We start from the raw sequence: 10,499 nt of genomic DNA, 5'->3' as shown, positions 1-10,499 counted from the left end.
ACCTTGAACGCCTCCTTCTACTTCGTCAGTGCCCCCATGCCCATCCGCCCCCGCTCGTTGGCGCGCTGCAGCTTGTCCGCCTCCGTCCGTGTCCGGGCCAACTGCTTCTCCTTTTGGGCCGCCCTCTCCGCGGACGCCTTGACCTCCGCCGCCTGCGTCTCCGCGTCACGCAACTTGCCCTCGAGCTCCTTGGTCATCTCCTTGTGCTCCTTGATCATCTCATCGCGCTCCTTGATTGACTCCTCCCGCTCTCGCACCCTCGACTCCAGCTCCTCCTGCGTATTCTTCGCCTGCGACCTCTCCTTCTTCAACTTCGCCAGCTGCTCCTGCAGCCCCCAGACCTCCTCCTGCATCTTCACCACGTTGTGCGCATTGCCGACGGCCTGCGAGGCGAGGAGATGTGCGCCTTCGGCTTCGCCCTGGGCGATCTCGAGGTCCTTGCGAGTTGTGGTGAGCTCCTTGCAGGTGGCGTCGAGGTCCTTGCGAGCGGTGTCAAGATCGTTGCGCGTAGTCTCGAGGTCGCGTAGAGCGCGATCGCGGGTGTCCTTGCTGGGCTTGAGCTCCCCCTCCAGCTTCTTCAGCTTGCTCGCGCCCTTCCCCTCGCCGTCCTTCCTCGCCTGCTCATGTTCCTTCTTCACCTGCTTCAGCTCCTTCTTCATTTTCGTCAACTCCTTCCGTGCCGCTTCAAGCTTCTTCGTCTCCTTACCGTCCTTGTCGCCGTGCTTCCCATCCTTGGCGTCACTCGTCTTCGCTGACGCCTCCCTCGCCCGCTCGAGCTCCGCATCCAGGCGCTTCACCTCCGCGAGCGCCTCCTCTGCTTCCTTTTGCGCGCGCTCTGCCTCCTCCTTCGCGTCTTCCAGTACCTCCGCATTGTCGTGCGCGTTACGGCTGTTCTTCATGCACTCCATCTCCTGCTGCGACCTCTCTAGCTCCCGTTGCAACCTCTCCATCTCAGCCCTCGCCTCCGCGCACCGCCACGTCGCATGCGAGCGCTGCACATCCACGATGTTGTGGCGGCGCCGTTCGTCCTCGGCGCGCTGCTTCTCCTCTTCCAAGAGCTTCTTGCCCGCCTTTAAGCTCCCGCGCAGCGCGCCGGCCACGGACGCCGACTCAGCCGGCGTCACGATCGAAAAGCGCGTCGCCGAGGGTGAGTTGCGTGCGTGATACGCGGGGGGAAGAGCTGAGGAGGTGGTAGATGAGGCCATGGATGTGAGAGACGCATTATGGGGTGTGGGGTTGGAGGAGAACGCACCCGTAGTGAGGTATGACACGTTGGCGATGCGGGTGGAGGCTAGCGTGTTCAAGCTTGTCGTTGGCGCGATTGTACACGTTGGATGAGCGTTGAAATGTGTTGGTTGAGCGTTGGGACGTACTGGACGTACGATTCAGTACGTCCGCGAGATTGGACACCTCAGCAGCCCGATGAGACGCGTCAAATGGGTTGTATGAGATTTGATGAGGGACACGAGTGTGGTGGTGCACAGAAAGAATGCTTTCCAGCCGCTTGCGGTGAGCCTAGGGCGGATCATTAGTGCAAGAATCACGCGAATGAAACGAAGTCCTTACCTTGAGCTCCTTCACCTGCTCGGACTTGGACTCGTCATCCGTCTACTCTGAGAACTCGTCGCTACCCTCATCCACCCGCATCAAGTCGTCGTTCCACCTAGCACCGACCAAACGACGTGTCTCCGCCTCCCGCTGCAGGCGCTCCTCCTCACACCACCTTGCCGTCTTCTCCACGAGCTCGCCCGCACCCACATCAGCCCCCGAGTCTGCTCCGACAGCTCGACAACGCCACGAAAGAAGTGTGTCCACAACTGGCCGTCCACCATCTGATGGTTGGCAGCCTCCTCCTTGTCCTCAACACGACCATCCTCGAGCACCGCCTTCGCCTCATGCGCATCTAGGATTTCGAGCTCGGGGCGGCGATCCTTGCCGCTCTTCCCGTAGCTGCGCTCCCAGACCTTGCGCGCAAGGAGGCACCAGAATTCGGCGCGCTCCTCAGCGCCGTTGATGGTCAGCCTCTCGAGAAGGCGAGCGAGTGAAGGCTGGAAGTCATTCTTTTGGATGTTGGTGAAGAGCATGCCGTGAACCAGAACAAACAGATCCGGGACATGCGCATCGGGCTGCCCACGGCGCATTTGCGCCTGCAGGCTCCAGACCTGAAGAATCAACTCGCACATTGTGGAGAACGAGTGGAGGGCGCTCGTCTCTTTGCAGAGACTGTGGGAAACAAATTTGAGCTTGCAGTTGACCAGGTAAAGCAGTCTACTCACCTCCGCTACACGTGCGGGTCATTTTCTCACGGGAAAATTGGTTCACCTAACTAGGTTGCTCTGCGAATTTCCTGCCTTGAATCGCAAGTATGTAATGTAGAGACATATACACACCTGTATTAATATGAATGAAGGCGGAAATCACCCTGAACATGTCCAGAAGTCATGCCAGGTGCGTGCGTGGAAATGCGCCCTATTTGTTTGGCACGACATGTTTTGCTTTGCTTATCGAGTTCGGGAGCGCTGAGCTGGATGAGAATGAGGATTGGTGTCTGTGTACGAGACGGGCAATGTACGACATGAGTTCGGGTGATGAGAGTAGGAAGGAATGCATTGATCGCCCAATTTGGAAAGCGCCATCAATTGGCCACAAACTTGGGTGTTACGTCCGCGACATGAGGTATAGGTATGAAGGATGATATGATAGAGGTATACAACATCTGGCATGTCATATCTCTCAGACTCAGGACTGCCGCATCACATACAATAAATTTTTAGTCACAAAGGAGAGCGTAACGATAATGAAGCACAAACTGGAATAAATCAGGAAGGTATCCAATCAAATGTACGTAGAAGGAGGTCATGGTCAGCGGAGTTCACGAGTAGGTAGTCGTCATCTTTGGCAAAGTCCTTGGTAACTACTGCACCTCGAATAATACTATGTGGAGAGAAGATCTCGACCTTGGCCTGCGCCCTCCTTTGTCGCATCCGACGCCGGATGAAACCGAGGTCTCTGTCCTTGCGAAGTGTCGTCCCAGTGGGGGCATCCAACGGGAGAGTAATCATAAGTGGGTGCTCGATGCCGTCAATCGTGCAGCCAAATATGTACAGGACCTGCGCGACCACAATACCCGCGCTCTCGTTGTCCTCGTTGGAGCCAACCCGTAGAAGGACAAAATCGAAGCGGGGCTTGTTGTGGAAGTCGGAATTGCACCGGAGGTAGTCGGCTGTGATTGTCCAATCGACTTCGGATGAATATTTGACCTCGAGGTATTTGTATGGCCGGATCTGCATATGAGGGTCAGACAAAAGCGCTGTTGTATATGCTTGGAATTACCAGGTCGTGCTTAGTGAGCTTGACGCCAAGATAAGTCGAGATCTCCCTGCGGAGATGTGGGAACACCTGCCCATCACCGAAGACGAAACCTTCCAGATCTTCGAGGCTGACCATGCCATCCGGCGAGCCTAGTACAATGCGCTGGAAGTCGTCCTTGCCACTAGGGCCGTCATCGTCACTCGGCGCTGAAGGAGAGGGTTTCCATCGCCACCTGCGTGCATCCTCCACTTCTTCGTCCTTGCGCCTCTGTTCCTCGTCTCGCTGGAGAGCGTCAAGGCGCTCCAGCTGCTCCTGCACGTCCTGTGCCATATACTGTCGATGGCGAATGCGGACAATCTACATCAATATCAGCTGCCAGTCAAGCAAAATGGCGTAGTTGTGTGCACTTACCTGCTCCTCAAAGTTCTTGAAGTTTGTCTGGTTCTTGTATATCTTGCGCAGCCGCCCATGCATTTTCTCAAAGGGTTTCGTGCCGAAGTTGCGAGCAGCACCTTTCGCCTCGATGTCGTCAAATACATGCGCGTGTTGGTGGATTTTTGGAAAGTTCCAAGTCTTATCTCCGTAGACATCGTCGTGCTCGACGTACTTGATGTAAGCCTGGAGCGATACCTCAGTGTCTGCACTTCACAGTGATAGAAGAAAAATACCTGAATCGCCTCCTCGAACTTCGCAAGGCATTCACGCCCTTTTGCGACACGGCGGTCAGTGTTCACGTCGAGAGTCATAAACATGTAGACTAGGACATAGCGAGCAATTGCACAGAGCAAGCGATACCCGGCGGGACTGCTCTCCGGCGTCAGGACAACATGGGCAGCAAACACAAATTGCTTGAAAGTGTATAACGCTCAGTGGTCGCCCAATCAGCATACCAAAAGACCATGCGCACCTTAAGCATATCGGCATACTTTGTCCCATCGTTAAATGCGATGTTCATCACACTCTCGAAATGCGTAAGGCCACGCCAGGAAGGCATCATGTTCATACTGTTACTCATGAGTTAGCTCAGGCTCGCGGACACGCAGGACTGCGCTTACCACTTGTCTACACGCTCCACAGCTGACCGTCCCAGCTCCTCTATGTGCTCCTTGATCACCTCAAACATATGGCCGCCCCAAAGCCCCGACGCAGAGGAATGTAGCGTGTCAAAGGAGAGCGCGTCATAGGGGTCAGAGCGCTCGATTTGCCAAAACGCGTTCTATGCAGTTTGTAAGGATTCAGGTCAATGAAGCAATGAGCGTGACATACCACAACCTTCCGCAGGCCATTTTCCTTCAGTATTGACTCGCCTTCCTCCAATGTCCGAGCGGCGTGCGCCTCAACAACAGCCTTCTCCATCGACTCTGTAGTCCGAACTGGGTGACGTCGCGCAGTGACCGTGGCTGATTGTTCCTCTTGAGGAACCATGCAGCGGGGGCAAGGGAACTTGCAGTTCGTCCCTCGAATGAGTGCCATCACACACCTAGACTTAAGTAAGCCAGATTCGACATACGGGTCAAGGAAAAGCTCGTACTGCTCCTCGTAATCCGCTGCCAGGATCAGTATGCACAGAAAGAGCCATCGTATGATACCATCGCCACATTCAATGTGCACGCCATTCTTAGCATGGTTCTCGATGTCCTTGAGGAGTTTTCCCATAGAATTATGCCAGATTACCGTCTTGAGGTTGATGAACCACTTTTTGCCCGACTTATCACTGTCCTCCTTGATCTATATCTCGAAGTTGAGCTAGAACACAAGGGGATGGGTGGTAGACGCACATAGGGTAGCCATCCCACGAGAATCGCGCCGCCCCAACGATCTGAATGGCGGATGTTTGCGGGAAGATTGGCGATCTCCATGAAGACAGGGTGCGCTTCGGCGGTCCCGAATCCAGACAATTTTGCTGTATCTGCGTATGCGACAAGACATACAGCCTTCGCGTCTGGTGAATTCGGAAGCTGATCCTGCAGGACAGCGATAAGCTGCAGTGGCTAGAAACTTTCTGCATCCTCGTACCTGTATTTTAGACCAACGATCCCCAGTCCAAGGCTCGTCGAGAATTCGTTCCCATTCAGCGCCGTCAAATTTCGAGATTTCCTGCGCATCCCACGCCAGGAACGGAGCGAGGGCCGGATCGGTTATGATACTTCGCACCCATGCCCAGACATCGGTGCTGTACATCGCATACTCCTCCGTGTGGCCATTGAAGGTGGCAGTTACCTTCTCAGTGACAAACTGGAATTATTGTTATTCCAGTCACCAGCGGGTACCAATGCAGCACGCTTACCTTGGGTATTTTGGCAGTTTTTTCCATCAAGTCCCATCCGTCACTGAGATCTTTCGGTGCGCGCACGGTGAGCTCTTCAGGGTGCTCGGCAGCCCGCTTCAAGAGTTTCAGGAGCGAAGCTGACTGATCATTGTTCAGCTGAGCCTCGAGCGCAAAGGCAGCAACCTCGAAGTCGAGGCGAGTGTGAAAACCCTTCTCCCAAGGCTTAGATTCTAGTGGTGGATCAGGCGGCTTCCTATCCCGTTCGCGAACCAAGCGATGCAGGGGTATGGTCTCAGCGCATCTCTGGCTATTTGGATGGTATTCTATTTTGATATCATCAACCGACGGCTGCACCGTTTCGGGGTCCGCTAGCGGCAGAGGAGGGGGAAGTTCGTCGACTGGTGGGGGTGGAAGATTTTCGTAGGGGGGAGTCTCCGAACCAACGAAGCCGCGCTGATCTGAAGATGGCACGGTAAGATATTGATCGACCGCGGCAACTGCTAGCGACAGACGAACCAGCGATGAATGCCGCAAGTGCCTCAGCCGTCCAAGTGGGAGCTTCCTCAGCGTCTTCGGATGGCATGCTCGCGTTCGCTTCGGTGTTTGCTTCACGATCGCCAGGGCGTGTCAACGCCAACACAGGGGGCATGGACGACATATACGTACCATTATTAAGAACTGACAGGGATATGAGAATACAGTACGTACGGGGGGACGGGAGACGCACCGTTATTGACCATGGCAGCCGCCTCGACCATATCAGCGCGATCTGTATCGGCATTCTCGACGGCACAGACCCTTTCATGCCTCCAAATTCCTGACTCGGTGAACAGCTCTCCACATCTTGGGCACCGACAGTCCCGCGGCTGCTGTGTCTTCTTAGCTTTGGTCGGACGCGGAGCCATAGATCTCGCTGAGCTGGACAGAAGGGACACGACTGTACGAAGCAAGACTTGTGGGGAACACGCGGGGTCATCGGTCCGCTTGCAAGCGATCAATCTTATCTTGCAAGTGATTATCAGCCATGCGATATGACGCAAGCGGGCCTCAGCGGTCCGCTCGGATCACAAGCGGGGTCGGACTTTTCCGACATTCCTATGGCTTCTTCAACCTCGGGTACCCCAGGGCGCTGGCGTTATATCCTGGATCGTGATCAATGGGAAGTAGGATGGCCATCAGTAGGAAGCAGGATCGCTAGCAATAGGAAATAGGATCACGAGTGAGAGGCAATAGCATCGCGAGTAGTAGAAAATAGGACCGCAGTCAATAGGAAGTAATCGCGCGAAACTTGGACACACAACGAGAAGTTCTCTGGATACGTCTTCCTGAAGGCGAGATGAGATGTGCGGGCGGCGTCAGGGTTTGTCGAGGGCGTTCAGGGCTCGCGTATGTCAGATGGGTGCGCGTCGACGCATACACTGATAAGGCGCTGTGTATTGCCGAGAAACCCTGAGCGAGGCCCGACGGCATCCGCGAAGCGCACCCAACGGCAATAGTGACAAATGGAAGTTCAACATGGAGGCGCTTGTGGGCGCCGTCCCGGCAAACGCCGAGCTACCCGTTGGGTCGGGTCGACCAAAACTCTGCCTTTTGGTTCGCCTTGGCATCCCGCCTTGTTCGCGAACGTGGATTCTAGTGCGCTGCCTTTGTCCTCGCTTTCGGTAGGAGAGTATGCAATCAGACTTCTGACGTACTGAAGGGCTTGGCCGGCGTCTACCACCGAGGGCTAATTGGTCTTCGCGGCTGCTGGGCGATGCTTCTGACTTGTCGTGCACTCTATCGCTGTGCGCTGCTGTACGATTTCCTGGTTCGCTGATGATTGGTGGCGGGACGTCAAGGAGTATGCATTGCCATTATGCTCAAATGAGGCGAGTAATCTGCCACGCTGGCCCCTTCCTGGTGAACTGATCTCACAGGCAGGTCATACAGCGCAGGCCGACGTGTTAACTGCGTTGCAGTAGCTTCAAACTACCAATGGGACGCCAAGAGGACGTTTGCAGTATGCGAACTACGCAGGGTCCCCCGTAAGCGAGGATTGATATCGAGGGCTGTTCCTACGCGCATCGCGAAGCCACAGCATACATGAAAAGCAGGAGGCGAGTATCAAGGGAGGTTTGCTCATGCCGGGAGGTCTATCAGGGTGCACACCCAGATGCTTCCGTCCTCCGAGAGGCTATATGAGCCTTGTTTTGAGGCGAGAAATGAAGACCAGCTGGTGGAGGGCTGTTGCCTTACGCCTTCCACGAGCAGAAGTGAGTCATCGGCAAATTCAGCGCTTGTAGCCGTAAAGGCTTTGATACTACGGTCTGATAATTGCTCAGCAGGTACACGGCCGGACGGAGTTTGCAGGAATCGAGTACTATTCTGTTTCGTCAACTTTCTTGCTGAGTTCGCCGGAATGTAGCGTCGAATACGGTCGTAGGAATTTTCGCGAACGCGGTGTTCGCAAAATGTCGCGAGGACTGTTCGCCAAAATGTTTCGAGACGCTATGGCGTCATCGCCTCATTGCGTCGCCGGCCCGGCCGTCACCTGGCGCACAGCGAGGGATCCATCGGGGCTCATTCCAGGTGCGATAGAGCAAAGGCGAAGATGATACATTAACAGATATGGCTTACTATAGTATGGTAATATACGAGCGAGCTCGGGGAACGTAGAGTATGTCTATAAGTCTACGAAATTTCGTCAAGTCCGCATAGTAGGAAGAGATTCACTGAAAGATGCAGAGTTAGTTTCCATGCTATCTATCAGACAAAAGAGCGTACCGCATAGTGCATGTAGCTCATCTCCGATTCTGACTGCATCCCGTTGTCACCCAGAGAGCTCTGACTGACCGAACGATGATGCAGGGGTTGCATGTGGTGGGCAGCTGCGTGTAGGACGGGAAGCCGGCTGTTGCTCATGATATTCGATGCTCGTCCACCTTCAATGGGCCGCTCGTAGTCGTATTGTGTGCTGCCACCACAATAGTCTTCCGTGCCGTATGACGCCGGAGATAATGGCATGCGAGGATCTGCCGTAAGGTCAGGCCGTCCATAAGCCAAGAATCGTCCCGCAGGTAAGGCTTGCTGTTGGTCCGGTGAGCGCCGACGAAGAGGGGGGAGCTGTTGCTGTGTGCTCCCGCTTGACTCGACGTCGGAGGACAGGTCATGATATGGCCGCGAGTTGTTGAGCGTTGGTGTATATCGCCGGCCGTCGCCCATGGGTGTGCCGGAGATACCACCGAGTGACGATAGTGGGGGAAGCGACGTAGTGGTGGATGGACGAGGATTGGCAGTACGATCACGCGCTGGCACCGAGGGTGAGCGACTTGAACCAGGACGATGCGCAAGTGCCTGCAGAGCTTGGCGTGCAGCAGCAGCGGAGACATCGCGGGGAGGGGGTTGCGCGGCCTCAATCTGGCGTACGGCAACCGGGAGAAGGTCAAGTTGGTCGTCTGGGAAGTCTTCATGCTCTATGCGAACGAGTTCTTGAAAGAATCTGGGCGCGCGATCAGCAAAGGTCCCCTCATATGGAGAACACGCACTCATGCCAGCTGTCGCCCTTCCCGACCTCCTTCCCGTACATCTTCTGCTTCGCCCGCATATACGAGGTCATCAACGAGAAGAAGTCTTGACCGTTTTCGGGACGCTGAAGGCCGCGCTTGCGCTTCCGAGGAGGGGCGGCTTCAGCGGACTCCTGATCTTCTTCATCGTCGTCTAGGTTCGAAGTCGCCGGGCCCTTGTTCATCATATGCCGTTCATATAGCAAATCACGATGTTGGCGAACAAAGTCGCGCTGAAAATCATCAGGATTGCCCACTACCGAGGGGCTGGATCACGCACATGCAAGAGGACTGTTAAACCCGTGTTCGCGTCCAACTTCGGGAGGTCCAACCTCTTCTTAATCAGCTGGCACATTTCCGTGAATCCCAAACGACGTTTGCCAAACTCAGCCGTTAGGTCCTTCACTATTGGTCAGCTACAGTTCGGTACGGCAGAAGGGAACCCACGGCATCACGAAGACGGCTGCGAGCGTACCCGCTTTGATCGTTAGCGTACTCTTCGACGAGTCGGCGCCCGCGCGGTGACTTGAGGAGCCCGGTAAGGTCGTATTCTTCGGGATGTGCATGGAGTTCTGCCTATTGGGGGCAAATATTGGTGGGAACTTCCTATACGAAGGTGTCCCGCGCACCTTGACCTCGTCTGCATGTTCAAAGTTGACCCTAAACGGTTGGAAGAGCTTCCGCTTTGCGACACATCGAATGGCGGCCTGAGAAGCGCGTTTCAGTGATAGATCAAGAGAGACGTATGCACAAATACCTCCTGGTCCTTGGTGAGCTCGTCTGCAGACCGGGATGTTACATTGTGGTCGAGCGAAGCCATTCGCTCCTCCATCCGTGCGAGCCGCCGGAGCAGGGCTTCATTGTTCTCGCGCAGATATAGCAGTTGTCCGTACAGGAAGACGGTCATCTCGTAACCTGGCCGGTCGTGAAAAATCTACGGTAGTACGTGTCAACCAGAGGAGCCTCCTGCGCGTGTTGCTGTACTCACATCCTGAAAGTACTTCAAGTCCACACGACCACTGGAATTTAGGCAGGCGACGTCCGCAATGGTCGACGTGAACATCTCCAAAGCTGGATCGGGACGCTGCCGCGGCGCGTCTTGCGCATTGTTGACACCGGTGCTGCCATGGTCGGGGTGGGACTGGCTGGTTTGAGGGAATGAGGCGAATGAGCAGTGAAAGTCGGGGCTTGTCGACATGTGCTGCCAGCAGGCTTTCGGAGTGAAGGGCAGGAGCCAAGAGCAAACGCGCGCCGCGAGGGTGGGAAGGAAATAATCATCACGTGCCAATGTCACGAGACAGAAGTTCGTTTTCAATCGAGTCTGAGCCATGGACAAATGACTAGCCAGATAATGTGCAGTGCTCATAGGAGCTTGT

The 10,499-nt window shown here is 55.2% G+C and overlaps 4 protein-coding genes across 4 annotated transcripts; all 4 read right to left on the bottom strand.

The window, feature by feature from the left end:
• Positions 1 to 17: 17 nt before the first annotated feature.
• On the bottom strand, positions 18 to 2,183 carry SCHCODRAFT_02661351 (uncharacterized protein; the record flags this gene model as incomplete). Its single annotated transcript, XM_003035972.2, has 4 exons — positions 18 to 1,291; positions 1,383 to 1,515; positions 1,567 to 1,608; positions 1,755 to 2,183. 4 exons carry the CDS (start codon positions 2,181 to 2,183, stop codon positions 18 to 20), a joined length of 1,878 nt encoding a protein of 625 aa, XP_003036018.1.
• A 526-nt stretch (positions 2,184 to 2,709) lies between these two features.
• SCHCODRAFT_02682721 (uncharacterized protein) lies at positions 2,710 to 6,521 on the bottom strand. The gene is made up of 12 exons (XM_003035973.3): positions 6,309 to 6,521; positions 6,098 to 6,259; positions 5,600 to 6,039; positions 5,329 to 5,547; positions 5,091 to 5,276; positions 4,579 to 5,040; positions 4,368 to 4,528; positions 4,220 to 4,316; positions 3,981 to 4,160; positions 3,724 to 3,930; positions 3,334 to 3,669; positions 2,710 to 3,284 (listed from the first exon to the last, which is right to left on the bottom strand). The coding sequence occupies exons 1-12, from the start codon at positions 6,484 to 6,486 to the stop codon at positions 2,820 to 2,822; spliced, it is 3,093 nt and encodes a 1,030-aa protein (XP_003036019.1). The 5' UTR covers positions 6,487 to 6,521; the 3' UTR covers positions 2,710 to 2,819.
• A 1,805-nt stretch (positions 6,522 to 8,326) lies between these two features.
• SCHCODRAFT_01168533 (uncharacterized protein) lies at positions 8,327 to 8,782 on the bottom strand (the record flags this gene model as incomplete). The annotated part of the gene is made up of 1 exon (XM_050341157.1): positions 8,327 to 8,782. One exon carries the CDS (start codon positions 8,780 to 8,782, stop codon positions 8,327 to 8,329), a length of 456 nt encoding a protein of 151 aa, XP_050202842.1.
• A 304-nt stretch (positions 8,783 to 9,086) lies between these two features.
• On the bottom strand, positions 9,087 to 10,186 carry SCHCODRAFT_02485867 (uncharacterized protein; the record flags this gene model as incomplete). The annotated part of the gene is made up of 6 exons (XM_050342848.1): positions 9,087 to 9,356; positions 9,404 to 9,523; positions 9,571 to 9,699; positions 9,753 to 9,830; positions 9,881 to 10,057; positions 10,112 to 10,186. The coding sequence occupies 6 exons, from the start codon at positions 10,184 to 10,186 to the stop codon at positions 9,087 to 9,089; spliced, it is 849 nt and encodes a 282-aa protein (XP_050202841.1).
• Positions 10,187 to 10,499: the final 313 nt, after the last annotated feature.

The sequence above is a fragment of the Schizophyllum commune genome, assembly GCF_000143185.2.
Source record: "Schizophyllum commune H4-8 unplaced genomic scaffold SCHCOscaffold_1, whole genome shotgun sequence".
NCBI lineage: Eukaryota > Fungi > Basidiomycota > Agaricomycetes > Agaricales > Schizophyllaceae > Schizophyllum > Schizophyllum commune.
The sequence above is the reverse complement of the archived record's forward strand: the minus strand, read 5'-3'. Positions and strand labels throughout refer to the sequence as shown.

Bases quoted from the DNA above. Each gene is read 5' to 3' on its own strand.
- SCHCODRAFT_02682721 (XM_003035973.3), bottom strand. From the start codon at position 6,486: ATGGCTCCGCGTCCGACCAAAGCTAAGAAGACACAGCAGCCGCGGGAC. The intron at 4,317-4,367 runs GTAAGCGCAGTC...CATGAGTAACAG, and splicing joins GTGGAGCGTGTAGACAAGTG to TATGAACATGATGCCTTCCT. The intron at 4,161-4,219 runs GTGCGCATGGTC...TACACTTTCAAG, and splicing joins AGTATGCCGATATGCTTAAG to CAATTTGTGTTTGCTGCCCA.